We start from the raw sequence: 25,480 nt of genomic DNA on the forward strand, positions 1-25,480 counted from the left end.
ACATTATTGTAGTTCTTAAAATGTACCTGATCAGCAACTTTTGGGCCTCATCAGAAACAAGCAAAGCTCATGGCAGCACCTGCCACTGCTATGCAGAGCAAAGTTAATGCGCTGATTTTTGACATTGTAATTGGCAGTGCACAACCATACTTCTGTAAACTGATAGAAGGAATCAGTGGTGGGAAAACGCCAATGTGCAGGAAGACTCTGATGCCGTGCATTGACAAAGTGTCACCTTTGAGCATGCATAATGTGTTTGCTGTGAGTTCACGAAGTGCATGATTGCACCCTGTATTGTTCTCAATGCAATTTTTATTTTATGTGCATTCAAAGTGTGTTTTTGCTTTGTTATACGCCTGCTTGTTAAAGCAGCCTGTTGCACTAATTTCCCTCATTTCTGAGCTGTGGAAGTTGAAGACTATTGACTCTTGGATGCCATTTTTCTTTAAATTGTATCAGTTGCAGGACAAATTGGATACATTTGGGAAGTAACCTTCCCAACACTGGCAATGACACTCCTTGATGATAGCAGCCATCCCCAGCAGGATGCAGCCTGACACAGACACACACACAAAAACAACAACTCAAAAAAAACCATGAAGATCAGCCACTAGATCCTAAACTGATCAAGTGTCTGTGGGATGATCCACAGAGGCCCCTCCCCTCAACCCCACTAACAACGTTCTGTTCCCAGACACCACGGTACACCCTCAGAAGGCCCATGTCCATTCTTTGATGTGTCACAACTGTTTTGGAGGCACAAGGGAGACCTACACAGTATAAGGAATGAACATACCATTATGGATTAAACAGCTGGGACTTCTTGACAGAGCTTTGAAGGGATAGAGATGAGGTAATACGAGTCACGATTCAGGTTGAATGTTTACAGTTCACAGAGGTGAAAGGCTTAAAATGAGAAGATACAGGATATGCAAGAGTGGGGGAAAGATGCTTCTGCTGTGTTGATAGAGCAAGTTCTCCTAATCATGGAGAGAATATGGATGGAAAAAAATTTAATCTTTTCACAAAAGACCCGTGAAGATATAGGATGTTGGAGTAGAACCACCTGAATGAACAATATACTGCAAATCAGACTGGATTGAATCACATGGTATGTGTAACCTGAGTACCCTGCTTATTTGAAATGTTTGTTAAAACATTTGTTAGAAAATGTACTCCATGTTTTTTTCCCCAACGCTACATTTATTTTAGTCTCATCTTGGTGTGACAGCATACAAGAGGTGGAAAATTCAAATCGAAACATAAAAACATTCATTTAAACATACTGAAGACCTCAAACCCTTGGGGAAATCAAAGTGAACCCTTTTTTCACAATTCACAAACAAAAACGGAGGCAGTGAGGCTCTGGCAAACGCTGTATTTGTTAAACATTATCATACGTGACCAATAAAATGTAAACATGCGTCACTTCTACATTGTAGAATGATGACTAAAGACTGGAAGTCCGTGAGTACGGCTTAACAACCTGTTTACAACACAGGAAAAGGAATAAAAAGGCTAGGACTGGTCGGTCCTGTGGGGATTTAGGGGAACACCAGTCAGCTGTTCCTTTCAGTCTGGCCTTTTTTCCCCCCCACAAGAAACACGCCGCAAAATAATACAATAGTAACAAAGTAGTAAAATTCACAAAAAATATGTCCTCCAACAAGTAACCTTCACTGAGCTAGCAGTTCATACGGCATGGAGTCCAGTTCACAGTGTAGTCGTCGTTCGGTCCTTTCAGTCTGAAGGTGTAGTTACTCAGAGTCTTTCCTCTTCACAGAGCCTGTGGCTCAGTTTGCTGAGAACCGTGCTGAGCTCCATGTTCTTGTTTAACTTCAGGTACATGTCCTTCCTGATTGGATGAATAGTCAGCCAATCAGACGCCACTTCTGCCAGCAGTCTGACGTGTTTCTCCATTTCACCTGTTTCAGAAAAGACAAACAGCTGATCAGTTCTTTTCCAAAAATCACACCCTACATTAAATAACTGATTAATGCCAGGGTCCTGCGCCAACACATGTCACCGGCCACCAAAGCTCAATACCAGAACGGCCCCGTTACATGCAGTCATCTCTATGGATGCTGGGACCTGACCCATGTACATATGCTCCAGTCACTCACTTTAAAATACTTCATGTTGATATGCACAGCTGGCCAATAACCTATTCCAATGTTTAAAATCTATCAGTGATCAGTGACCCCCTTTAAGTTGGACATACGCAACAGTCAGAGATTAGAACACATCTCCTCATTCAAACAAGCAAGACTGTATTTTAGATTCTAGATTCTTCTCAACTTGATGAGTGTTGCACATTTTGGGCATTCTCTCAGCTTTACGAGGTAGACGCATGGAATGGTTTTCCAACAGTCTTTCCAGAGTTTCCAGAGGTGTTGGGACATTTGTTGTCTGGTTTGCCTTCACTCTGTGGTCCATCTGATCTCAAACCGTCTCAACCGAGTTTAGGTCGGGTGGTTGTCGAGGCCGGGTCAGCTGACGCAGCGCTCCATCGCTTTCCTTTTTGGTCAAACAGACCTTGCATAGCCTGGACGTTTTTCTGGGATCACACCATCCCATCCGTCGCTGCAGAATGCTGTGGTAGCCATGCTGGTTCAGTGTGCCTTGAATTTTCATTAGTTCCCATTCACGGTGGGAACCAAACCTGTAGAAACCATCTGCTCACAATGTCCAGATTTCCACTGGTCTAATGTGAATTCCATGGCTTTCTCTTCGTCTTCTTCCTCAGTAGTGGCTTCTTTTACAGCAGTTCAACCACGGCCAGTTCAGTCTCCTCTGAACCGCTGATGCCGAGATGTGTCTGCCACTTGGACTGTGAAACATTTAAGTGGGGTCTTTCTGAGGCTGGTAACTGCTCCGTTGCAGCAGAGGTAACTCTTGGTCTACCTTTCCTGGGGCAGACCACATGAGACCGTTTCATCGTGGCGTTTGAATGTATACTCAAGGTGACTACCTCATGAAGCTGATGGAGAGAATGCCAAGAGTGTGCAAAGCTGTCATGAAAGCAAAAAGCAGCTACTATGAAGAATCTAAAATATTCTTCATGTTTTTTTTTTATTGCTTTGTGTACTATATAATCCCATGTGCATTCCTTTATAGTGTTCACAATTATTCTAGTTCTATCAGTTTCATTTGCCTCTTACTAAACTAGCTTGTAATAGTCATTTCCTACATCACCATGTACAAATCTAGGCAGAAAGACTGTATGGATGATTCTCAGTAATTCAAACAAAGCTCCCGTGCAGCTCGGCTGATTTGAACCAACCTGTGCTGAGAGCAGATCTGTAGCTCGCCACCATCCGGTTACAGGCCACTTCCATTATCAGAGCGGGCTTTTTCTCTGCAACAAACACACTGCGGAGAATCCTCGCCAGCTCTCCGAGCCGTGACATCATCAACAGGCGCTCATCCTGGGCGGGGTTTCGAGTCATGGCGGCCTGGAGCTTCTGCGTTTCCTTTGACCGAATCTGGGTGAGGGGCATCCAACACAACAATTTAAAACAATGACATCAAAAATGATTTTCCTATGGGTAACTACATTTCAGGTAGTTTATAAAATGCTTTGTAAAAGGACAGTATGCATGTACTTGTACTTCTTTGCACTAAAACAAGGAAAAGTTGTCGTTATTTATAGGTTATGATGCTGTTATGTTACTGCATCGGACCCCAGGCCGTATGTGGCCCCTGAACTAAAATGAGTTTGACGTCGTTGCTGTACAAGAACCACCTCTCTAGTGTACCTACCCTATCCAGCAGGGACTGGGGCACCCCTTTTAGGGCAGTTGGGACCTGAGTTACAAGGGCAGCTGGTGGAGTTGATGTTTGGGGGACAGCTGGGTTCTGTGGAGATGTTGTTCCTTCACTCTCTGGAGCTTTGGCTTCTGTTTTCTGAGCCAGAGAAACGAGAGCCTTCTCCATCTGAACACAGGAGAAATTCAATTTGATTAAGAAAAGAACTAAGACACTGAATAAATGAGGTTTTCTGGAAAACGTTTCATAAAAATCACCACTTTAGAAAGTGACAGCATACCTTGGGCGTGATGAGCGAACGAGCCTTGTCTAGCACCTCCTGAGCCGTGGCCAGTTTGTCACTACGAGGAACCTGAGGCAGTGAGCTTGGCTCGACAGCCGGCACGGTGTCTACGTTAAAGCGAGGGTGCCAGCGGGTCAGTTTGTCTTCGGGAACAGATACAGGAAGATCCAACGAGGACAGGAAGACCTGCAGACAGACAGAGAGATTTTTTTTTTTTTTTTTTTTTTTTTTTCCCTAACAGTCACCCAAATACTTTCCACTCTAGTAGACTACAGTCTCAGCTCATACCTCAGCTCATGGGGTTTACTTGGAAGTGTGCCACTTTTAAATCTCAGCATTTAGTACTGTTTAAGAGCCATTATTAAATAAAACCAAATGGAAAATGCACACACTTACAAAACGCGCTGTAGGTGCTTAAGGTTTGCACAGCTCCTGGAGCCAGCAGCGGCCAGGAGATTTGAATTGTCGGGAATATAAAGCTTATTTGTAGCTAAAAGCATGCAGGCAAGAGCATGAAGGCTTTACTAACTGGTCACGCTGTGGCCCCGTCATAAGAATTTCACCCTGGGTCCATTGTCCACCAAGTTTCACTCCTGCAGCCTTTACAGCTGGTGAGATAGTCTACCTTCTGATGATAATAAAGTGTACAAAGACATCATAGCAACTGGACTTTGAGGTTTCTTGAAGACACTGTACCACTCATCTGCTTGACTTTTTTAAATTCTGACCAACTACTGGAGCCCAGATTTTTATTAACATCTGTGTGTGGTGAGAACTACTGTCCAGGGGGCAGGAGAGATTGCAGCTGACCCGTCTCCCTCTGGACATGAACTCACTGAGTCAACCAGAACCAAATCCTCAAACACCAGTTTCTTCCCACAAGCAACGGGACTTGTCAATATATTCTTTCACATAATGCAATCTAAACAGGACCAAAGGCAGACACACCAGCTACTAAACATAAGCTTTTGTTGAAGTAAGATTGTGTTTACATTCCGACAACAGTTTGCCACCTGACATGTCAGTTTTGCGAGTTAGCACTCGACTCGGCCACCATAATATATTTTCCGTTTCCACATTTCAAATGCAAAAGAGAACCTTGTAAGTTGAACAACTGGGAAGATGAGGAAAAGGTTAGCCAGCCCTTTCAATCAGAGCTCACGTACGGAAGAAATAAAGTCAAAAGTAAACAGAGGAAGGATTTCAATACGGGGAATTCACAGCAAATACTCAAGCATATACTAACCTTATGGTGCTGTTTGACAATGGAAACAAGATTTGAGTGGAAGGTGTGTCTTCTCTCCAGGAGACGAGAGGCCGACAGCACAGGCCGGGCTTCATTCTGGTCTGAGGACGACAAGCACACGAATGAACACTACGGTAGTGGACACATTTCAAAAGCATTTAAACAGGGACATGCTATTCCCACAGTCTCAGGTACAAATTGCCGTTAAAACGAGCTAAAGCGAAGTTTGAACAGAAGAAACCGTGTCTGCTGTGAGAAGTGTGTTCTTACCGGAGGGAATGACGGGGTCCACGGTGAGCTGATAGCTGCCCTTCTTAATGCTGGAGTTGAACGTCGGGATGTTCTTCTCCTGTCTGAATATGTACGCCTCAGGAAACACCGTCTTTATCTGACCCACGGACTTCTCCTCAAACTGCCTGAAAAAGAGAATAAAGGAAAAAGACAGTTGGTTCCTGCAGCCAACAGCCCAAACTCCTGTGGAGGGTAACAGTCGTCTTAAGTCTCCTTCACAACCCGACTGACTGTGGACTCCAAATGCTTTAGAGATGGTTTTGAAACCTTTTCCAGCCTGATGAGCAACAACTCCTCTTTTTCTGAGCTCCTTTATCTGTGCATCATTCACTTCCACGAGTGAAGGCCACCGACACTTTTTCCTTCCGTATTTTTTCTAACCGTTTTCCAGAAGAAAACAGAATTCGTGGAGGACATTATGCTGCCGGTTTGTTGTTGGGTCTGAAGAGGCATATCCACGGGGGGACAAACAGACCTCTACAAGCTAGACAACGGCATCCAGACTGCCATTAGATATCAGAATGAAATACATGGACAATGATCTGGGAGGGGATACTCCATGACACCACCCGCCGTCTCATTAGGAGCATGCCCCGATGTTGTCGGCCGATTCCACGTGACCCGGCCATGAGCTAAACTTCCACATCGAACCTGAAAAGTCTCTCCATCCTGCCACTTACTTGTGCATCATGTCCTGAACTCCCCGTTTGATCTTGGCGAAGGTCGCCGTCTCGCATCGGTTGTACAGCATAGCTACCACGGTGTCCATGCTCCTGAACATCTCAGCCAGCACCTTGTAGCCGTATGGCAGCGAAAGCCCCGGGGGGGTTGCCTGGGCGAGGGTGTGGTACCGCTGATATGCTGGCTGCTCAGTACTGGACAACAGAGGAGGGAAACAGAACATAATATTAGGGAAACTGCACAGCAAACAAAAAAGTGTGTGTGGATCCATGTACATGCACCTGTCCTCACCTGTCCTGAGTTTGCGTCTCTGTTTGCTTTCTCTCCTCTGCTTCTCTCTCTTCCTTCCTCTTCTGAGCTTTAGCTGCTAGCTCTTTGGCCCGTGAGATGCTGAACACTAAAGCCTTAGGATGAGAGGTGTGGGGCGCGGCTCGAGGAGCTGGAGAGCAGGATGCGGGAGCCGTGGAGGATGCACCGGTGCTTTCCTCTGCCCGCCTCTCCGTCCCCTGTAGTCGTGGTTGGAGAGAAGCAGCATCTTCTTCACACGGAGCCTGGGATGTGGATTAAGTACAGTGGGTGAGCATCAGCATTTCAGACCTTATTTCATGTTCATAGAGGAAACATACTCCCCATCGATCTCAAACTTTTAAAGCAGTCGAGCACTTAAAACGCTACATCAAATTAGATTAGTGAGTTTAAACTGTCAACTTTAGGTCAGGTTATTATGCTATTGAGTCACTGGTCCGACCCCATTGGGGGGCGGGGGCCAAATTGGGCTGGATGTGGCCCCTGAACTAAAAAAGGTTCGAGACTCTTGCCAAAAAGTGTAAGCAGTGATAAACAAACCCCTTATAAAAGAATTGTAGCATGCACCACGAACTCAAGTTTAAGTACACATTCTGAAGTCACTTCGATCGATCAGACGCCGACTTCCAGAGCAGAACTGAACCACCCTTACCTGTTGTGTCTCGTCTTGGAGGACCAGTTTCTTCCTGGCAGTCTTCTTCGTTGGTTTGACTGGAACGTCAGCTGCCTTCACGGTCTCCGCTTGTCGTTTCTTCTTGGCCGTGCTGTGGTCGGCGGTGGCTGAAAACACCGCTGCCCCGAGGTCAAACTGTGCGTCGGCCGAGCTCCGCTTCGGTGTCCGCGGGCTGGAGAGCTTGTCTCCCGAGGAGCCGCAGACGCCGGGCTCGCCGTCGTTAAGCCCCACCGCCTCGTCGATAACTCTGACAAATTCCTCACGGACGGAGGACGAGCAGTGGAGATCGTCTGTGTTTTTAGAGCGCACTGACCTCGTGCTTGTCCTAGAAGAGCGGTGGCCTACAGCAGCGCCGGTGCGCTGCTTGGCTGTTTTCGCTGGACCGGCGGCGCATTTCTTCCTCTGGGAAAAGAAGTCAGTAACCCTGGCCTGAGACATCTCGCTGCGCTTTCCTGTTGTTAGTGCGTGGACAGAAGACCGCGAGGTGAAATACTGCAGAAATATTCTTTCATCCGAGGTCTGCAGAAGTGGAAGGCTGCATAAGTACTCGCGATCAACAAGATCTCCGGAAACGTCCACACACATCACAGGAAGCAGGGGCGAATTTTCGCGCGAAAGCAACAAAGCCACGCCTCATCCGGGCTACGTCACATGAAGGCGGGGCGTATTCGGGCGTGTTGAGACCCAGTGGTTGAGTCGTTGCGACATAAAACAATGGAACAGTTATAGTAACAGTACTTTAAAAACAAATTAAATTAAAACGAGTTTTGGTTGATTATAACATTTTGGCTTTATAATTAAATGTATATATTGTGCTAATGTAATTCTTACTTTTTATAAAAGTGTATTGTATTGTATTGTATTTGTGTTGTGTTGTTGACTATTATGCTCGGTTTGCATCCTCTGGCACAAGAATGAAATAGGAAAACAAAAATCTATATACACAAATTTACAAGAATAATATAAAAATTGAATATTAAGAAGGAAGATTGCAAAATTAATGAATTCACCGCTACAGATTTCCTGCATTCCTCTAGACAACGAAGCTGTCCGAGTCTCTTGGAGAAGGTGCTCCGTTGTTTGTCTATTACACTGTGGAGAGGGGGTCAGGGTGGTCAGTCCATGATTGATAACAATTTGTTTAGTGTCCTCTCCACCACCACTTCAAAAGTTCCCTGTCTATAACGGTTTCCGGTCTATAAGTGTAGGTCTATAAATGTAGCCCATTGAAGCAAACGTGTAATCATAAAGAGGGCATTTTAAGTCATGCGTTTCATATTCTGTTCAAAACACATCAACAGTAACGGGATTGAAGTGTTTTAAGTCTTAAAAGCACGTTTGTTTCACGTTATGTATTTGGACACCAGGGGGCGCTATTTACACACATACACATAGCGCCCTTTATTTTAACCAGTGATTTTGACATCAGGTGGGGTACATACATGCATAGCTATTTCGAGCGCCAGTGTTAATTGACACGGTCATGTGAGAAGTACACACGTTGGAACACGTGCTCGAACAACTTTTGCGACTATCCTCTGCGCGTTTCTAACCCTGCCGAAACTTTGTAGTCAAACACAAAGCGAGCGTATCCTACTGCAGCGGAGTCACAGACTGTGCAGTGTTGGCTGAGCTGGGAGTTTGAGTCATATTTACAGCAGGGAGGTGACCCGAGCAAGCGGCAGTGGAGAAAAGCTCCTCTGTAAACGCCCCTCAGACTGACTTGCTTGTGAATCACATTTTCCACCTAGAGAAGTGCTAGTTCAGACTGGGCCCGTTCCGAGGAACACTCGCAGCAGTAGCTCTTTTCTTCGCGGATAGTTTCACCTCACTGAAACTGTCGCCCCAATCTGCTGCTGCTGCTGCGCCCTCAGCGCACACAGACGATCAATTCGGTTAATCGAAAACTTTTGTTCGAGCTGGGGAAACTCTCTGAAGTTTTTTTTTTTTTTCGGCTGCTTTAACAGGAGACAGTGAGCTCATCTCGGAATGATGGCCTTTCATTCCTCTGTCAGATTTAATCAAACGCCTGTGGAGCTGTTTAAGATGTGTTTCTGGACCATTCTCTGGTAGTTGTCTAGGCTGTTGATTATCGGGGAGCGCTGTCGCGGGTTGGCATGGATCTTCAGGTGATCGTGTGGCTGTTCTACTGCTTTCTGCTGCCCTGCGCATTGTTAACAGGTAATTAACTTATTTCCTTTCAAACAAAGGGCGCACTTATGATTAATTGTGCCACAAAGCTTCGCTAAACTCACCATCCTTCATCTGCGTCGGCGTCTGGAACTTACTGGGTGGTAACTTCTGAAGCAGCTGGAGAAAGAAATGGAATTACGTGTACAGTTTTCCAGCATGGTTTATATGGCTCTTTGCTGGAGTGACACTAAGGCAGCGATGAGTGAAAGTCACACTTGTGATTTCATTTGCGCGTGTCAGTATCTGATTTTTTTTTTTTTATTTCTAGCTGAGTGTTCTCAGTTTTAATGATTGCAGACACACTGAGATTTGGTCCCTATTCATTTGATAGCGTAAGGGCAAAGACATGTTACCTTGTTTCGTGTTTGATGTGTAGTCTGCATATTTGTATGGTGGTCCATCAGCAAAATATTATACCTCATGATGATATATATAGCCTATATATTTTTTTTTTTTTTCAGAATTGAAAAAAACATACTTTTATACCGCAAAAAATAAAAAAAAAATTAAAATAATAATCATGTCTCACCGTTGAGATATATATGTTTTAGAATTTAGAAATAGCCCTCTGTGTCTCCTTTGTCCCATGATAGTGTTGAAGTGTTAATTCATAACTGACAGCTGGAGTCAGTTGACATATGGACGTCCAGTGAGAAATAGCAACTAGTTGCAGACCTAGGACACATAATACGGTGTGATTGCCATTTCCCATCCTTCCTTCAGTTACCACAGCCTAAAAACCTAAAACTTTGCTCTACTTGACCTTCAATACTTTTTTAGATTCACTTGCTGAGATGCAGTGCGAGGAGGTGTCCAAGTCACGTAAAATAATACTTTCTCAAGGAGCATGGAAAAGTGCCTGTGGAAAAGGGGAACTCAAAAGTTAAAAAAAAAAAAAAAAAAAAAAAATGTCATGCATGAAGTTGGCAGTGATTTGTCACAAGCCAACAAAGAAGAAGTAGCCAAGGAAATTTTCACTTCACCATTTGTGGACGTGTTTTTGTCCGTGATAAGGTTATATTTACCACTTTTGGGATTTCCTCTGTATTTCTTTTCTCTCTATCATTATACAGATCAACAAAAAGGAGGTAGTGGGCTGTTTATTTACACCCTTTGCCATAAAGCAGTGATCGCTGTGGTTGTGGTGTTGACACACCCAGCACAGAAGTCGCTGAGATTGTTCTGAGCTTTTCCTTTCACGTCCACTAACTACTGTATATGGTATTCTCACTGTGGAAGCTACGCTGGTTGGCGCTGCCATAGCTGCTCAGTTTTAGTGATAAAAATAACTGTTCTGTGAATTATTTGGAAATAAGAGTAGTACATCAAAGTGATTTAATATCTAGCAGTACATATAAATCATTAGAACTGTGTTTGGCATTCCTTCAGATGTTAAAAGCAAATGACCTCAGGTGGAGTCAGGCGCTACTCAAGGCTGAAAAATGATAGCAGCACATTAAAACAGCTGTTTCTCAAATGGCCACTTGAGGCTGACTTCTAAAGTCCCCACAGATCCCCATGTTTAAATGGCAGCTTAACAGCAGAAATAAACACTCTTACAGACTAGTACTAAAACAGTTTTAGTTTCTATAACTACATCCCCTTTTGTGAACATTGTAGGGGGAGGTGAATAATAAATGAAATGATATCGAGGTTCAGAGTTGTGCATAATTAAGGCAGTGGCAATTAAGTTTGAGTGACAGCAGGGTGCCGCCATATGATGCTGTCCGTCTGCCCGGGTGTCACCTGCCCTTCAGCTTCATTCACACTCCATCTCGTTGCCAATTTCTAAATTAGCAAGAAGTTAAGTGGAGTTAGACACTACTGAGACGAGCTTGGAAACCGCTCTTCAGGAAACCCATCTGTGACATGACATACAGATCTTCTACAACGATCAGGCATAACATTATGACCACCTTCCTAATATTGTGTAGGTCTCCCTTGTGTCTCCAAAACAGTTGTGACTCATTAGAGAATGGACATCTTCTGAGGGTGTCCTGTGGTGTCTGGCAACAGAATGTTGTTAGTGGGGGCCTTTGGGTCCTATGGGTTGAGGGGCGGGGCCTCTGTGGATCATCCCACAGATACTTGATCAGTATGCCATCTTCATGTTTTCTGAGTTGTTCCTAAACAGTTTTTGTGTGTGTGCCTGTGCCAGGCTGCTTCCTGCTGCTGCCATCAAGGAGTGTCATTGCTATGGGGTGGGGGTGCCTGGTCTGGTCTAGGTGGGTGGTACATGTCTAAGTAACATCCACATGAATGCCAGGTCCAAAAGTTTCCCAGCAGAACATTGAATAGTCACAAGATGGTCAATGTTATTTACTTCTCCTGTCAGTGGTTTTAATGTTGAGGCTGATCGGTGTACCTTTACAGTAACATAGCGTGACTTTGTGAACAAACAGTTTTGTAAGACTACTACCTTTATGACTGTAAAATACCTCACACCTCAGGATTCTCTGTAGAGATTAGGATTATTTTGTCTTCTAGCGATTTGACTGGTTAGCTCTAGATGAGTAAGCACTAAAGTGACGGTGAAAACCCCCTTTCATCAGGAAGAAACCTTGAGCAGAACCCGGCTCACATGGAGGGACCCATCAGCCTAAGGTGGCCCGAGTAGAGACAGGAAAGAGAAAGGAGAGAGCAACAGGAGGAATATACATCACACATACATCTGACTGAAGTGTACATGTAGAATCAAGTACAAGTACAAGATATAGCTGATGATGTTGCATGAGAAACTGATAATGAATCAAAGTAAAACTGTTAGGGACAGCTGTTGTTCTGTCACAGGTGGGTTAGCTGCTGTAATGACTAAAAATAAGCAGTATCACAGGCAGGTTGGAGACAGGAGTGGATAATTACACACATACACGCACAATCTTACAGTAGGGAGCATATTAGGGGTGGTTATAGAAAGAGAGGACACGTTCAGACCTTACAGTAACAGCCGTCCTGGCGAATCCGATCACAAGTGACGACGCAGTGAGAATGAATTTGAGAGATACGATCTCTGACCACATTTGGAGTTGGTTTGGGTCGGATTCGTCATCACTACATCCTTTGTGTGGTAGTGTGAACACGTGAACACACAATGACTACACAGCAGGAGTGCTCTCGGGTCAGTTTTGCCTCATTCGTAAAAAAAAAAAAAAAAAAAAAAAAGGGAAAAGGGAAAAGCACCGCAAGTGATGTCTGTTCATTACTCATAAGAGCTTTTTTGAAATTTACGGTCCTTGTAGCTGTTATAGGTAACTAAATAATGAATAAATATAAAAGTAAAAGTAACATAGAAAGTATTTAATATGAGTCTGTGGTGTACGCGGGGTGTAAAGTAACTTTCTTTACTTTTATTACCAGAGATTACGATGCTTGTTGAAGCTTCCAGGCTTGGAGTTCTAGTCCTAGTTTTGTGCAGGTCTAACTAACCTCAGGGCGGAGATCAATAAATAATAACATAGCGTGTTTGTCTAAGTCGTGATGCACACACAAAAAAAACAGCGCTGTTCTGAAACGGCGGTATATATGCATTAGAGACAGAGAATATTCCACTGTGCCCCAGATGATGTCTGTGTTTATTTACATACAGAGCATTAAAATGAGATCGGATCTGGAGAGCTGGTTGGATGCCAGTTGCGAACACAAGTACTAAAAGCTGGCCACTTGCGATATGTTTGCACAGGCCACGTGTAAAGCGAGGCCTGAACAGGGCCAGAGACACAGCGAGAAAGAGAGCTGCTTTCTTGACAACACCTGCCAGTTTGTCTCCCTTAATTGAGGCTGGAATTGCTAGATGATGTGGCATCATACATTCTGATGGCTGCCGGCAAGAAAAGGCCGACTCTGAGGCTCACGGCTGGACGTGTTTGTGGCTGGACATGCTCCTGAGCTGTATCAGCACCACATGGAGAGGATCAGAGGGGTTGTTTGTGATAGCTTTCAGCTTCCCTCTAGTCCTCTACCCTGTCACTGCCTCCACACTGCAGTTGCATTACCGCTACAAAGCGACAAAGTGGGTCTTCCTCTCCAGTTTGTTCTGTGTGTTGGTAGCACAAGTTGCGTTGCCTCTTCTGTAGCACACCGCCAAAAAGAAAATAACACTGGTCCGTGCAGGTGGAATATTTGTAGCTGCCTAGCGCTGCCAAATTCTTCTCATTCTCACATGAATGTATGGTATATTTCAACAGAAGTAGCAAGGACTATAAGGATCCAAAGCTCTGTCTAACTACCAGTTCCCATTATGGTGATGGTTTCTACAGAACGGCTAGGCCACTGGCTCATCAGTGTCACTGATAGTAGCAAATCCCCATATAACAGGTGTAGAGAGCAGAGCCCTGATCTACTTTGCAGTAACTGCTTCCACCCACTGGTCTAGGTGTGTGAATGACAAAGAAAGCAGAGAGGCCTTCACCGAAAACATCATTACAGTGGTGGCAACATTCAGGCATAGAGATAACCCCCACACATGCAACAATATTTGCAATTTGAACAGGGAGGGGAAAAAGCAACATTGATATTTTGTACATTGCTGTATATTGTACGAACTCAGGAATATTGTCAACCGACCCTTGAAACTCAGTAATCCACTGAGCAGAAGTTGGTTCACCCTGAGGACAAAACATCCAGACATAAGCAAAACCGTACAGTTCAATGCAGAGACCGAAACACTGAAGAAACACAGCACCTCCTTCACAAGCACACGGCATAGGAGAGGAGAGCCGACTGAACCTCAACAGCTCTCCACATGCTAATGTCACCACTAGATTATAAATGCTTCATTGGGCTCTCAGATGAGAGGTCAAGCAAATCCTGCTGCCTTTCATTAACATTTAGTCTTTGTTTAGTACTTAAATGAGGTGTGTAGAAGAACCTAATTAAAACACACCCAGATTACACAAGCTTTAGGAGACTGTTAGAATGTGAACATCTCTGCTGGTAGTTAAGAAGTGTAGTTATTGTACGTCTTCAGTTGACCGTATACCTGATATTTCCTGTAAAATGATCTCAATCAAATATAAGCAATACTGCTGGCATATAACCTGGGTTTTGTAGGTTTGCGTCAGACTTTGAAAAGATCTCCGTCTCTCACTTCACACAAACTGAGCCCAAATACAAACCTGTGTGGCGTTGTGCAGGAGTGTTCCAAAACAAGGGAGTCATATGTTTACTGGACAATCTTCATGACTCAGTGAGAAATACTCAGAAGGTGTGTGAGCTGTGGGGTGTGTAGGAAGGAGGGAGGGAGGGAGAGAGAGAGGGAGAGAGAGGAGGAATGAAAACAGAGACCTCATCATCAGTCTGAAGTTTGGCTTTTATCTGGAAACCGTCAGGAAATTTGAGCGGAGGCTCCTCTAAAATTTAAAACAGTCTAATTCCAGTTTTGACAAGTTTCCGTGTTTCTAAAACCCACCCGGCGTGACGTTTTAATAACCCAGACTTTAAAGGAAATTGATTTATATGTTCATAAAAAAACACTGACTCTTAGTGTTTACTCCAAAACAGATCAAGATCAAGCATGCCAGGTTACAGAGTAGAGGTTTTTTGTACAGATAAAATCCCAAGGATAATGGACCAAAGAAAACACACAGTGGATGCACATGTATAAAACAACACAAACTGAAATGACAGCTGATAGCAGGCTGGCAACTTCTATAGTCAGCTGATAAGAAGACGGGTGAAGAGAGAAGAGAGCGAGAGTCCTAAATGAATGAGGATAAAGATAGTCTGAGTGAACATGTGCTGAACTTCATTTGTCTACACCAAGTATTTTATTTACTAATCTGTTAATAGCGGGGCGGCATGGTGGTGTGGTGGTTAGTACTGATGCCTCACAGCAAGCAGCTGGGATAGGCTCCAGCACCCCCCGCGACCCTTCACAGGACAAGCAGTTACAGAAGATGACTGAATGAATCTGTTAGTAGCTTTTCATTGACTTTGTAGAACCGAGTCAGAAATTCCTGAATGCTGTTTTTTGTTACTTCGTTCGTAACAGTCCTCTCCACCTTTCTATACACTCTGTGGGCAGCATTTCCTTTAAGCCTCTGATTGCTTCTTATTGTGTTTATGTGTGTGTACAGGTGGGTGGTCTGAGTGGGGCTCAACCTTTGTTAGATACAAATATGTAAGAAGTGCTCCAAGAAAAAAACAAAACCCTCAGGATCCATTGCTCTACAGTCTAGGTCATCAAACACTACTGGTCCATTGAGTGGTCCCAGGCTGCAGTATTCACTGATAAGTCAAAAACACCTGTGTAATAAAAATATATTCAAAAACTATAAAACATTTACCTTACTCAGTCACAGAGGTATGGGATCATGCCTGTGTGTAGGGAATTCAGAATTAGTTTGCTGAACCAGGCAATCTGTTCCACTAGATAGAGAAGGGACTTATCTGTCTTGTAGTCCTTTTTATCAGCAATTATGATTCTTACAGTAGGTTTAGGTATTAACAAACCAATTGAAGTTTCTGGTAAATGTTTCCGTGACTTCAATGTATATGTCAAATTGAAATAGGCATGTGTTGGAAAATGACTACATCTATACACTCATGTACAGGAATCAGACACTGCTTCTGCAACAGTGTTTTTCTGTAGTTGTCCCTTACAAATAAACAACCACATAAATAAGACAAATAAGAACACCAAATGTATATATTCAGTCCTATGGTGACAGCTTGCTGCAAAGCTAACTTTTTCCTTTATGCACTGAGAGTTTGCTTTCTTGGTGTCAGGTTTCTGTCTGATCGCTGCCAATAGGCTAATGCTTCTGTTATGTGGTATATCCACTATGTTAATGTCAAGTAAGTCATAATAGGAACCCTGTTAACATGTACATGCTGTGGAGCATAGCTACGCACAGGGCCAAAAAAATTTAACACCATCTGTCCATTATTTACCTTAAGCACCACTAAAACATAGCGTCCAATTGTATGTGTGTGTGTGTGTCTGTGTTCTTTCCACAAAAACAGGAAAGTTGGTCAGCCAGGATTCAGCTACACACACACACACAGAAAGAGAGAGAGAGAGAGACAGAGAGAGAGAGAGAATGTTCCAAAAAGGCATTGGGCAACACCTTCCCTTCATCATATATAGCTTTGCTGCCCTCAGTTTTGATGAGTTCCGCAGCAGGCTATTTGGTTTCCCCTCTTTTTACGTGAATACACGAAAAGAACTGACTGTAATGTAAAATAGCTGCTGTTAGCACTTGTTGGATATGATAGAGTCTCTGATATGATTATTGTCATTTTGCCAGCCATGGAGAAATTGGTTCAAAGTAGATTTCGACATGCCTGGGCACTGCCCTGAAGATCATCATAAAAGGAAAGAAAGGAGAAGAAGAATGTGAAACCCACACTTTCCAGCAGCTTCACAGCATATCCTGGCTTCACCTCTCTCTAATCTTCTCTGCTCTATTCAGGAACCAAAATTTAAGAGTTTTTAAGACCTGTATTTAAGTGCGGGTATAATACCGCAACGTGAGACTCGGAAACATCAGCAACACATAGAAGACACACGCACAAAAGATACATTTTACTGACGGTTTTCTTTTATCTGAAACTGTTTGTTGCTCATTTTAATGTTCCATTTAGCACCAGACCAATTATCATAGTAGCATTGTTCTTGTTAGTTAGAAAAGGAGACTCTGAAACAAATAACAGATAAACCTCTGTAAGTGCTATGTTAGTCATTTTGTCAGGACAAAAATACGCGACACTTACAACTCAGGAGATTGCATCAATCACCTCCGGACTATTATTTCTTTTTAATTTTTTTTCCTCAAAACAAAGTTAGTGTGCTCAGAGAACATGACCCGAGAACTGGAACGACGAGTTTCAGCACCATAAACTCTCCAATAACGAGAGACACATCAAGCCATAACTGCTGTTCCATTGGGAACTACACAAAAAGGAAGGAATATAAACATTCAAAGAAAACATAACAGGCACAGAGGACAGAGTGCTGGTAGGAGATAGGTCCTGTGGCTTGTTATCACGTCCGTCCATAGACATCTTTTTGGGTGTGTTTGATGATTAACTGGACAGCAGGGAGGAACTCGTCTGCACTTTCTTTGTATATGGAAACTGATTCTAGTTATGTTCTTTTCTGAGAATCATTCATCTGCTGAATAAGTATTCGGATTGATCCAGACATTCTTGATGGCAGAATGTGTTATACAAAAAGCATTCCTATTCCAGTCCTTCACTTGCTCTTCATATAAGAGTCCCAAGCACTAATAGTGTTAGAAATTAATTGTTTATTTGTACTTTTTAATTTTAGGTATCCAAACACCTACAAACAGGTTGGAAATATGTGTTAGAAGTTCAAGCACCAGCAGTACTGGAACCCTACTTTATTCTTTGGATGTTAATTAGGCTTCACAACATAATGTTTTCATTGGAAGACTATGCAGGCAGTGCAAAGGTGAAAGTTTCTTTGAAGATAAAGTCTAAAATGGTGAAGAGGAGACTTCACCATTTTAGACAAAACATGTAAACTATGGGGCTACTAAAATAAGGGATATAGGGGAATGTCTTTTGTGGAATAACACATCAGGGATCCGTCAGTGATTTCATATATAAATTGGTCTAAATGCACGGTTTAAAAATAGATCCATTTCCAAATTTCACCATATGTGCACTCCTCATGCAACTTATCCAAACTGGCTGAATTGTGGTCCTGCAGTGATTTCTTTTTAATGTATTTCTAGTAACACAAGTAACACAATTCACCCTGGTTTACAAAAAGTTACATTGCTCCAATTTGTTTATTATCCTTATTTTTTAGTTCTATATCAAATCTATAGAAATACCCAGATTGCATATTTCATTCCACTTGTGGTCTCCTTCCACCCTTTACAAGCCATTAATCATGAGAAAGAACCCAGGTACCCATAGAACCTGATTAGATTACGGGCGATGTTTCAAAGAGGGGGTTCTCTACCTTGTGAGTGGACCTGCGAAGATGAAGAGTCAAATTAATGGGTCATAAGGTGGGTGGAGGTTTAGGGTAGAGGTTGGGACGTGTGTGCCGGTTAGTGTGTCAGTCATATTCTGGGCAGCTTAACAAATGCACAAGGCAACACTGAGAACTTTCCATCTGCCATAATAAGACTCTTGATCTTTATGTAGGTCAAGATCTTCACTTCTCTCACTTTTCTCTCTGTCTGAGCAGACTCGCCACTGTCTTCACATATTTGGGGAAAGTGCAGTGTTCAACTGGTCACAATAATGATAAATCCCCTCCCTGCATCTTGTCTAGCCAAGTAGGGAAGGCGGCTGCAAAAGGCACACCCACTCTGTGGTATCCTGTCAGTGGGAGACTAGGGATATTGAGAAATAGGCCTGTCTACCCCATGCCTTTCCCTGCGATGGGGTTAGCATTGTAAGACAGACAGAAAGGACAGGTAGGCCACGCTCATGTGATTCACCTGTCTGGTATTAGAGTGATTTATCAGTTCGCTGGTTGAGTAATTTGTGTTTCAAGCTGTTATGCAGTATACTGTGTAAATCATCATCACTGTATTATATTTATTTGGATATTGGATTTGATGTGGGTGGTTTGTGTAAGTCGTAGCTCTCTTTTTGGAGGAATTTTACGTGCTTAATCTCTGTCTCTCTGTTTGCTGCCGGCAGGCATACGCAGCTGGATCTTTTAACTCGCACTTTTGCAGTTTTTGCACTTTCTGGTATGCATCTGTCTTCTTAACTAATGAACAAAATAATCCCAAAATACAGCGGGTCACATACTCCAGAGCAGAGGTGGGAAGTAACAAAGTACAAATACTTTGTTACTGTACTTAAGTAGATTTTTCATGTATCTGTACTTAATTTTTTTTTCTTGAGTATTTCATTTTCTGACGACTTTTTACTTTTACTCCCTACATTTGTACACAGATATCTGTACTTTCTACTCCTTAACATTGTAAAAACAGGCTTGTTACTTTTCTAACCTCCATGGATGACAAGACGTAAAAGACGTGACATGATTGGACATGACTAGAGCAACGGACTAGAGCGGGAAAGTCGATGATGCGCTCATAAAATGACCGGCCTGCTGGTGATACCTGTTGACCTGATGTTGAAGGTGCCTGTTATCAAATTCATAAGGGCGTGACAAACTGAGGCTAGAATTAGACCAGTCGCGTCATATTTAGTAAAAAGGCGATCTATGCACATGCCTACAGTTATAAAGAAAAATACCCTCTGTCAGCGCTATACATTGACTAGGCCTATGGAGTAGGCACTATACACACTGGTGTTCCTGTGTACTTCTTCTACTGGGTTGAACAGGCAGGCTGTTGATTAGTTTGAGCTCTGCTGCCACCTAGTGACTGGAGGCTTGTTTATCGTTCAAGCGTCAATAAAGACACTAATACTTGAAGTCCCCGCTGCCGCTCACGCCCCCCTGACACCACTCTTTGAGAAGTACTGGTATAATCTGAAAAAAACAAAAACAAAAAACAAATTCATGTATGGTGTGGTTTCTGTTGCTAATTGCTATCATTAGCTTTTTGAGGATTTTTTTGGAAGTCAGTTTACAACGTTAGCAATGCTAGGAACACATCGTTTTGATATTATAGCTAACGCTTGTTAGCTCTTGGTTTAAAAACAACAACCCAGTAACCCTCAGTTTATTATTAAAAATGATCCAGATGCCCATGCAGGACCTCTGGTCAGTTCAGTCTAGATTATTCTGCTAGAACCTTTTCCACGGATGACTTGTTTCATTAATGGCAAAATCATTTTTACTTTTTACCTAAGTACATTTCAGAGCCTGTACTTTCTTACTTTTACTTGAGTAAAGGAGTTGAATCAGTACTTTTACTTTTACCAGAGTATTTTTTTTACACAAGTATCCGTACTTTTACTTAAGTACAGAATGGGAATACTTTTGCCACCTCTGCTCCAGAGACTTCCTGCAGCAACAACAACTTTTCATGTGTCAACCCCGTGCTACAGAGAGGTTATTACACAAGCATTCTGTGATGCATGCAGGTTCCTCAACATTAAGAAAGTGACTCGAAGAGGAAAGAAAAAGGGGGAAATCAGAAGCAGACTATACAAAGAGTGCTCCTTTCTATCCCACTGGCTAATGTGCACTCACTGCACAACAAAACAGATGAACTCCAAGCCAACGTCAATCACATGTGAATACAGGACTGCATCCATCCTGGCATTTACTGAAACGTGGCTGAATGGGAATGACAGTGACAACACTCCTCACACAGACGGCTTCGGGACCCGCCTCACACTAGTCAGATACACATCTCACGAGCAACATGGCAATGCTTGTTGCTTGTTTGCAAACAAATGCTATAGCTCCACCGTTGTCATTAGGGAGAAGCTGTTCAGCACTCCTATTGAACTTCTGGTTCTTCTGAACACCCCTGTTATTTGCCCTGGCAGTTCCTACAGTTCCTTTTTTATCCTGGTTTACATCCACGCCAGACGTAATGCCACTGCAGCCACTGAACACACTAAAAGTCACATCACAGAGACACAGATAAATGCTTTAGTTTTTATCCCAGATGCATACAGATCAGATACTGACCAACTCACTGTACTTACTGCTTGTAAGGAGGACAGAGGGGGTGGTCAAAACCAAGACCTTGGTTGGCAGGTTGTTCCAAGCATTTAGTGTTGTACTGTGGATTTAGGCTGTCTCAAAGTCATCTGCCTCTTCATCAGTCCCAGACTATGACAAAGAGATAAGGGCTCAGTGCCGACCAAACCTTTATCTCCTTCTGGCTGAACGTAGTCCTTTATGAATCTGGCTGAATGTTTGGACTAATTCTCCTGCTGTCGAATGTGTTTGGGATGATACTATTGTTCATGATGGTACTGCGTAAGAGACAAGACACTGAATGTTCACAGTGCCAAAATGTTCTGCACAGTGTAGTGCATCAAATTCTACATGCAGTGCAATAAAATGCTGTCGGTAGTTATTCCCATTAGTCATACAAGTCTTCTGTCACAGAAAATCTCCTGGGTGTGGCAAAAACAAACAAAAACATTAAACTGTTGACAGAGTCTCTTTATTAAGCCTCCCTTTGTATTATTTTTTTGTTGTTGCTCATAGTGAGTTCACAGTGCTGACAGTGTGCGGTAAGACATTCCCAACAAGTTACTTAAAATCTAGTGGTTCAAAGATCAGTGTAACTCAGGTAAAAAGAAGAAGCTGTACATGCAGGTATATGTGTTACCCGAGTGGGAATTGACAAACTGTAGACATAGACCGAGGACAAATGCTAATGACTAATTCGTTTTATATTTTTGTAAAATTGTACAGTTTAACTTGCAACTCAAAATGCGTGGCTGTTTTCTGAATGCAGTGTTTCTGTCTTTGTAGCTTGCCTTTTTCGCTACAACCTCCTGTCACTGGTCTACTTCCTCTACCTGCTGTTGCTGCCATGGTTCCTGAGTCCCAACAAACACACAATCAGAGGTAAGGCCATCTATTTTTGTGGGTCCAATCCCTGTTGTACATTTTTCCTCATATGTTTTCATCAGTGTAACATCAGACCACACGCACACACACGCTGCCATGCACTAAGATCGCCTACCCTTGGTTCAGGACATTTCAATCAATCTTATGTTGGCCAGTGTTTGAACCGCTAATTCAACAATTAGTAGACAGCTCACTCTACCACCTGAGCCTCCAATGAAAAGTACAAAACTTTTAGGCGAATGAACTGATCTGGATGATTTCCTCAAATGAGGAGTCGTCATTTCCGAGCAATAGTGTAGAAAGGCACTCACTCAGTCATTATGACACACATGGAGGCCATTCAATTCAATTCAATTTATTTATAGAGCAACAATAACAATTCAGTATCTTTCAAGACGCTTTATAGGACCCAGAACTTGAAACTCCCAGAGCAAGCACTAAAGGGACAGTGATAGTGGAAAAACCCCCTCAACCAAATAAACTGAGCTCATATGGGCGGGGGGGCATCTGCTTGAGGCCTCTCTTGAGAAGAGGAGAGAGGGCAAAGTGGAGAAAGGAGCGGCAGGAGGAACAAGATGATGCATACATGTCATCTGACTAAAGCATGCATGCAGCATCTTAACATGATACAAAGAAGAGTACAGGATATACCTGATGCATGTTACATGATAATGAATACCAAAGAGTAGATTCGGCTAGCCTTCAAAATATTCATTGTGGAAAGGTTTAGCTGGTATACAGAGTGCTTATAAAGTTACTGTTATAAAGATAAACAAGAGCACTGGGGCATAAAACTGTTGGTGACAATAGTAGTTCCATTACAGGTGAGTTAGCTGCTATAATGTATGACTATAAGAGGTTTCATAAGCAGGTTGGAGAACTATGCATTCAGGTAGGAATGGATAACTAACTGCACAATAACTGCAGCTCCCAACATCAGTTCTTCACTCCCATGCCAACCTCATATTGTTCTCACCATAGACCAGCTTTTGTCTACAACCGGTTTGTTGTCCACTGTGGAGTTAATCACACAGAATCTTTTCCCTAAGTTTGCTCTAATGGCTTCAGTGTATACAGTGAGCTTATAAACACAGGCTACATCCCATCCACACTGATATGTTTTGGCATGATAAGTTTGGTGATATTTATCCCTAGCGTTGACACAATTCTGGCATTTTAGCAACCCTATATTTAGAATTTAGGAAATCCTGCTCACCCTGTTTTAGTCTAAAAATCTGTAATGCTTTTTCACCTAGACGTGTTTGCCTCGTCATTGGCTCTTTTCTGATCCTTTTCCTGTAGGCAATGGAAAAGGTGCGTGATGATATTGTTGTGTGTCATATCCAGGCGTGGATATGACGCTCCAGGCACTTCCTCCCCTGATGTTTAGCCAGGAAGATATTACCTATGGTGCTATTGAAGTGCTGTGGCCAGAATCCTCTAGTTAGAGAGCTGCAGCCTTTTTGTTCTTATTCTTATTTTTTCCCCAAACATTTCTTTCCTGATTACTGTACAGCCAAGCCTTTGTAGACACAGTAGACACTAATAGTACACACAATATGCACATATTGCAGAGCTTATGTTGTATGTGTTCAATTTGAAACTCTGTGTTTGAAAGCTGCATGTTGCAAGACTAAAACCATATCTGAAGGTTGTGTAATGTTTTCGCCATTAGCAGCATTTGATCTCGTTTTTCACATTTTAACTGCTCTGCTTTGAAACTTAAACAAAAAAAAAACTGTCTTAAAGGCAGGCCCATTTGATCTTAACCTCTTAGTTACTCTTTGCTGAAGCCTAATCATATGTATTATTTACTTTCTTGAGCTTGATACTCAGCATACAGAGATATGCTACACTGTAGAATCTAATAAATTGACTTACTTAAAAAAGTATGCTAACTCATTGCCTCAAAAACAAAAAAGTAAACGTAACATGGTGAATTACAGCTAAGTTGTTCAGTCTAAGTACTACTTAATTGCAGGCTGGTCTGTGACAGTGGCTAGAGAAGCAGCTTTGAGATGGTTAAATGCAGAGAAATAATTTACCCATGAGGGATCAATACAAAGTAAAATTATTATTAAATTATTGCCTGGAAAGATTTCCTTCACAGGATGTAGTAAAATACAGCCCTGACTGGTAACGCCTCTTATACAGTGTGTGTTACAGTGCTTTATCTAGCCATGAAGAGGAGCAGTGATTAGAGAAGTGGTTTAAAGTGGTTTCTGGCTACAACACACAATCACTTTCAAGCATAAACACCAACGCAACAAAAGTTGACCAAACATTTCCAACATTCATTTGTTCGAATCCATACTGATTTAGAGCATGTTATTCATGTGACTGTGTGGTTTGTATTCAAAGAAAAGAATAACTTTATATATACAGTATGCATAATATGCTAGTGGGGATACCGAATTTGTGATAAGCAGCATTTCGCAAATTTTATAAAGTTCAAAAAGGTCAAAAGAATTACAGAAAAATTCCGTATTTTTGTGAATTGGTTGTGAATGCCCTATTTTTGTAAGGTGCATTCACTAACGCCTCATCGCCCAAACACCATTAGTGTTTATATTCCTTTTGCCTGCGCTGAATGGGCACTGCATTGACAACTCTCTCAGCCCCCACAGGCTGGGGGAGTGTAAGTGGACACTTAACATAACTAACCTCAGTCCGCAGATAATATATAAATTCATAACATAACTGTGTGCTTTCAGTGAGTGAGAAACTCCACAGCTCACTATGTTACAGAATGTGTATCATGTCCCCATGTCGGGATGTACACCCAGCAAACTGTTGCTCATGGTTCTGAAACAGCGGTAGGTGGAGATCTATTGTGTTGATAAAGCAACTGTTTGCTCAATACTCTACTGCACCTCAAATGATGTCAGAGTTTATCTGAATACTTAGCACACAACTAAGATCAGAGCTCAAGCTTGAGATACATTATTCCTACCAGAACGTTATGCTTTATTCTCCAAGCTGTGTCATACTTCATATATTCGTACATTATGCCAGCCAACTGGCTTGTAAAAAGTTGTCACGCTCTGTATCAAACAATAAAATTAATTTAAAATTTCTCAAACACAATGCGCACCTAGCCAAACAACTCAGATGTTAGAGAAACATTTTATTCTGGTAAATGTTAACAATTCACATCAGTGACATCAAATTCAGCTGAATAAATAGTATATATTGTTCAGGATATCCATGAACAGCGCCATCGTGCTAGTCCAGATGCATTAAGTCCATGCTGCAACTTCGGAGCTGGCCTATAGGGTATCTGGGTCCCAAAAGCTGAACTCATAAAAATCTACCACAGATTTAAATGTAAAACAACTAAATTTTCCCTACTCCCTTTGTCTTTAAAGATCTTCTGAAAAAAAAAATAAGAAAAAAATATGAAGAGTAACTCAAAAGTTTCCACAGTGTTTTTCTGTATCATGCATAAAAGAATTATACATTTCTATTTTTTAAGTTTGTATTCTCAGTGAAATATCAAATGAACAAACTATTCATTATAAATCTCCCGTCTTATATGTATCAGCTACTGTAGTGGCAAGTACTCTGGTTTGTATCATGTTATACGGTACATGTGTG

At 42.4% G+C, this 25,480-nt stretch overlaps 2 protein-coding genes across 3 annotated transcripts in view; one reads left to right on the forward strand and one right to left on the reverse strand.

Annotated features, from left to right (window-relative positions):
• Positions 1-1,020: 1,020 nt before the first annotated feature.
• cdt1 (chromatin licensing and DNA replication factor 1) lies at positions 1,021-7,813 on the reverse strand. Its single transcript, XM_084562308.1, has 9 exons — positions 7,228-7,813; positions 6,561-6,820; positions 6,269-6,463; positions 5,568-5,713; positions 5,298-5,398; positions 4,049-4,237; positions 3,763-3,936; positions 3,284-3,485; positions 1,021-1,925 (listed from the first exon to the last, which is right to left on the reverse strand). Exons 1-9 carry the CDS (start codon positions 7,684-7,686, stop codon positions 1,762-1,764), a joined length of 1,890 nt encoding a protein of 629 aa, XP_084418434.1. The 5' UTR covers positions 7,687-7,813; the 3' UTR covers positions 1,021-1,761.
• An 877-nt stretch (positions 7,814-8,690) lies between these two features.
• The window catches only part of piezo1 (piezo type mechanosensitive ion channel component 1 (Er blood group)), a 65,204-nt gene continuing 48,414 nt past the window's right edge, over positions 8,691-25,480 (forward strand). For both annotated transcript variants that reach the window (XM_084561922.1, XM_084561923.1), the window contains exons 1-2: positions 8,691-9,429; positions 21,785-21,880. In XM_084561922.1, the coding sequence (XP_084418048.1) occupies positions 9,366-9,429; positions 21,785-21,880 (160 nt within the window). In that variant the 5' untranslated portion in view covers positions 8,691-9,365. The remainder of the gene's footprint in view (positions 9,430-21,784; positions 21,881-25,480) is intronic.

The sequence above is a fragment of the Chelon labrosus genome (genome assembly GCF_963514085.1).
Source record: "Chelon labrosus genome assembly, chromosome: 15".
NCBI classification, from domain to species: Eukaryota; Metazoa; Chordata; class Actinopteri; order Mugiliformes; family Mugilidae; genus Chelon; species Chelon labrosus.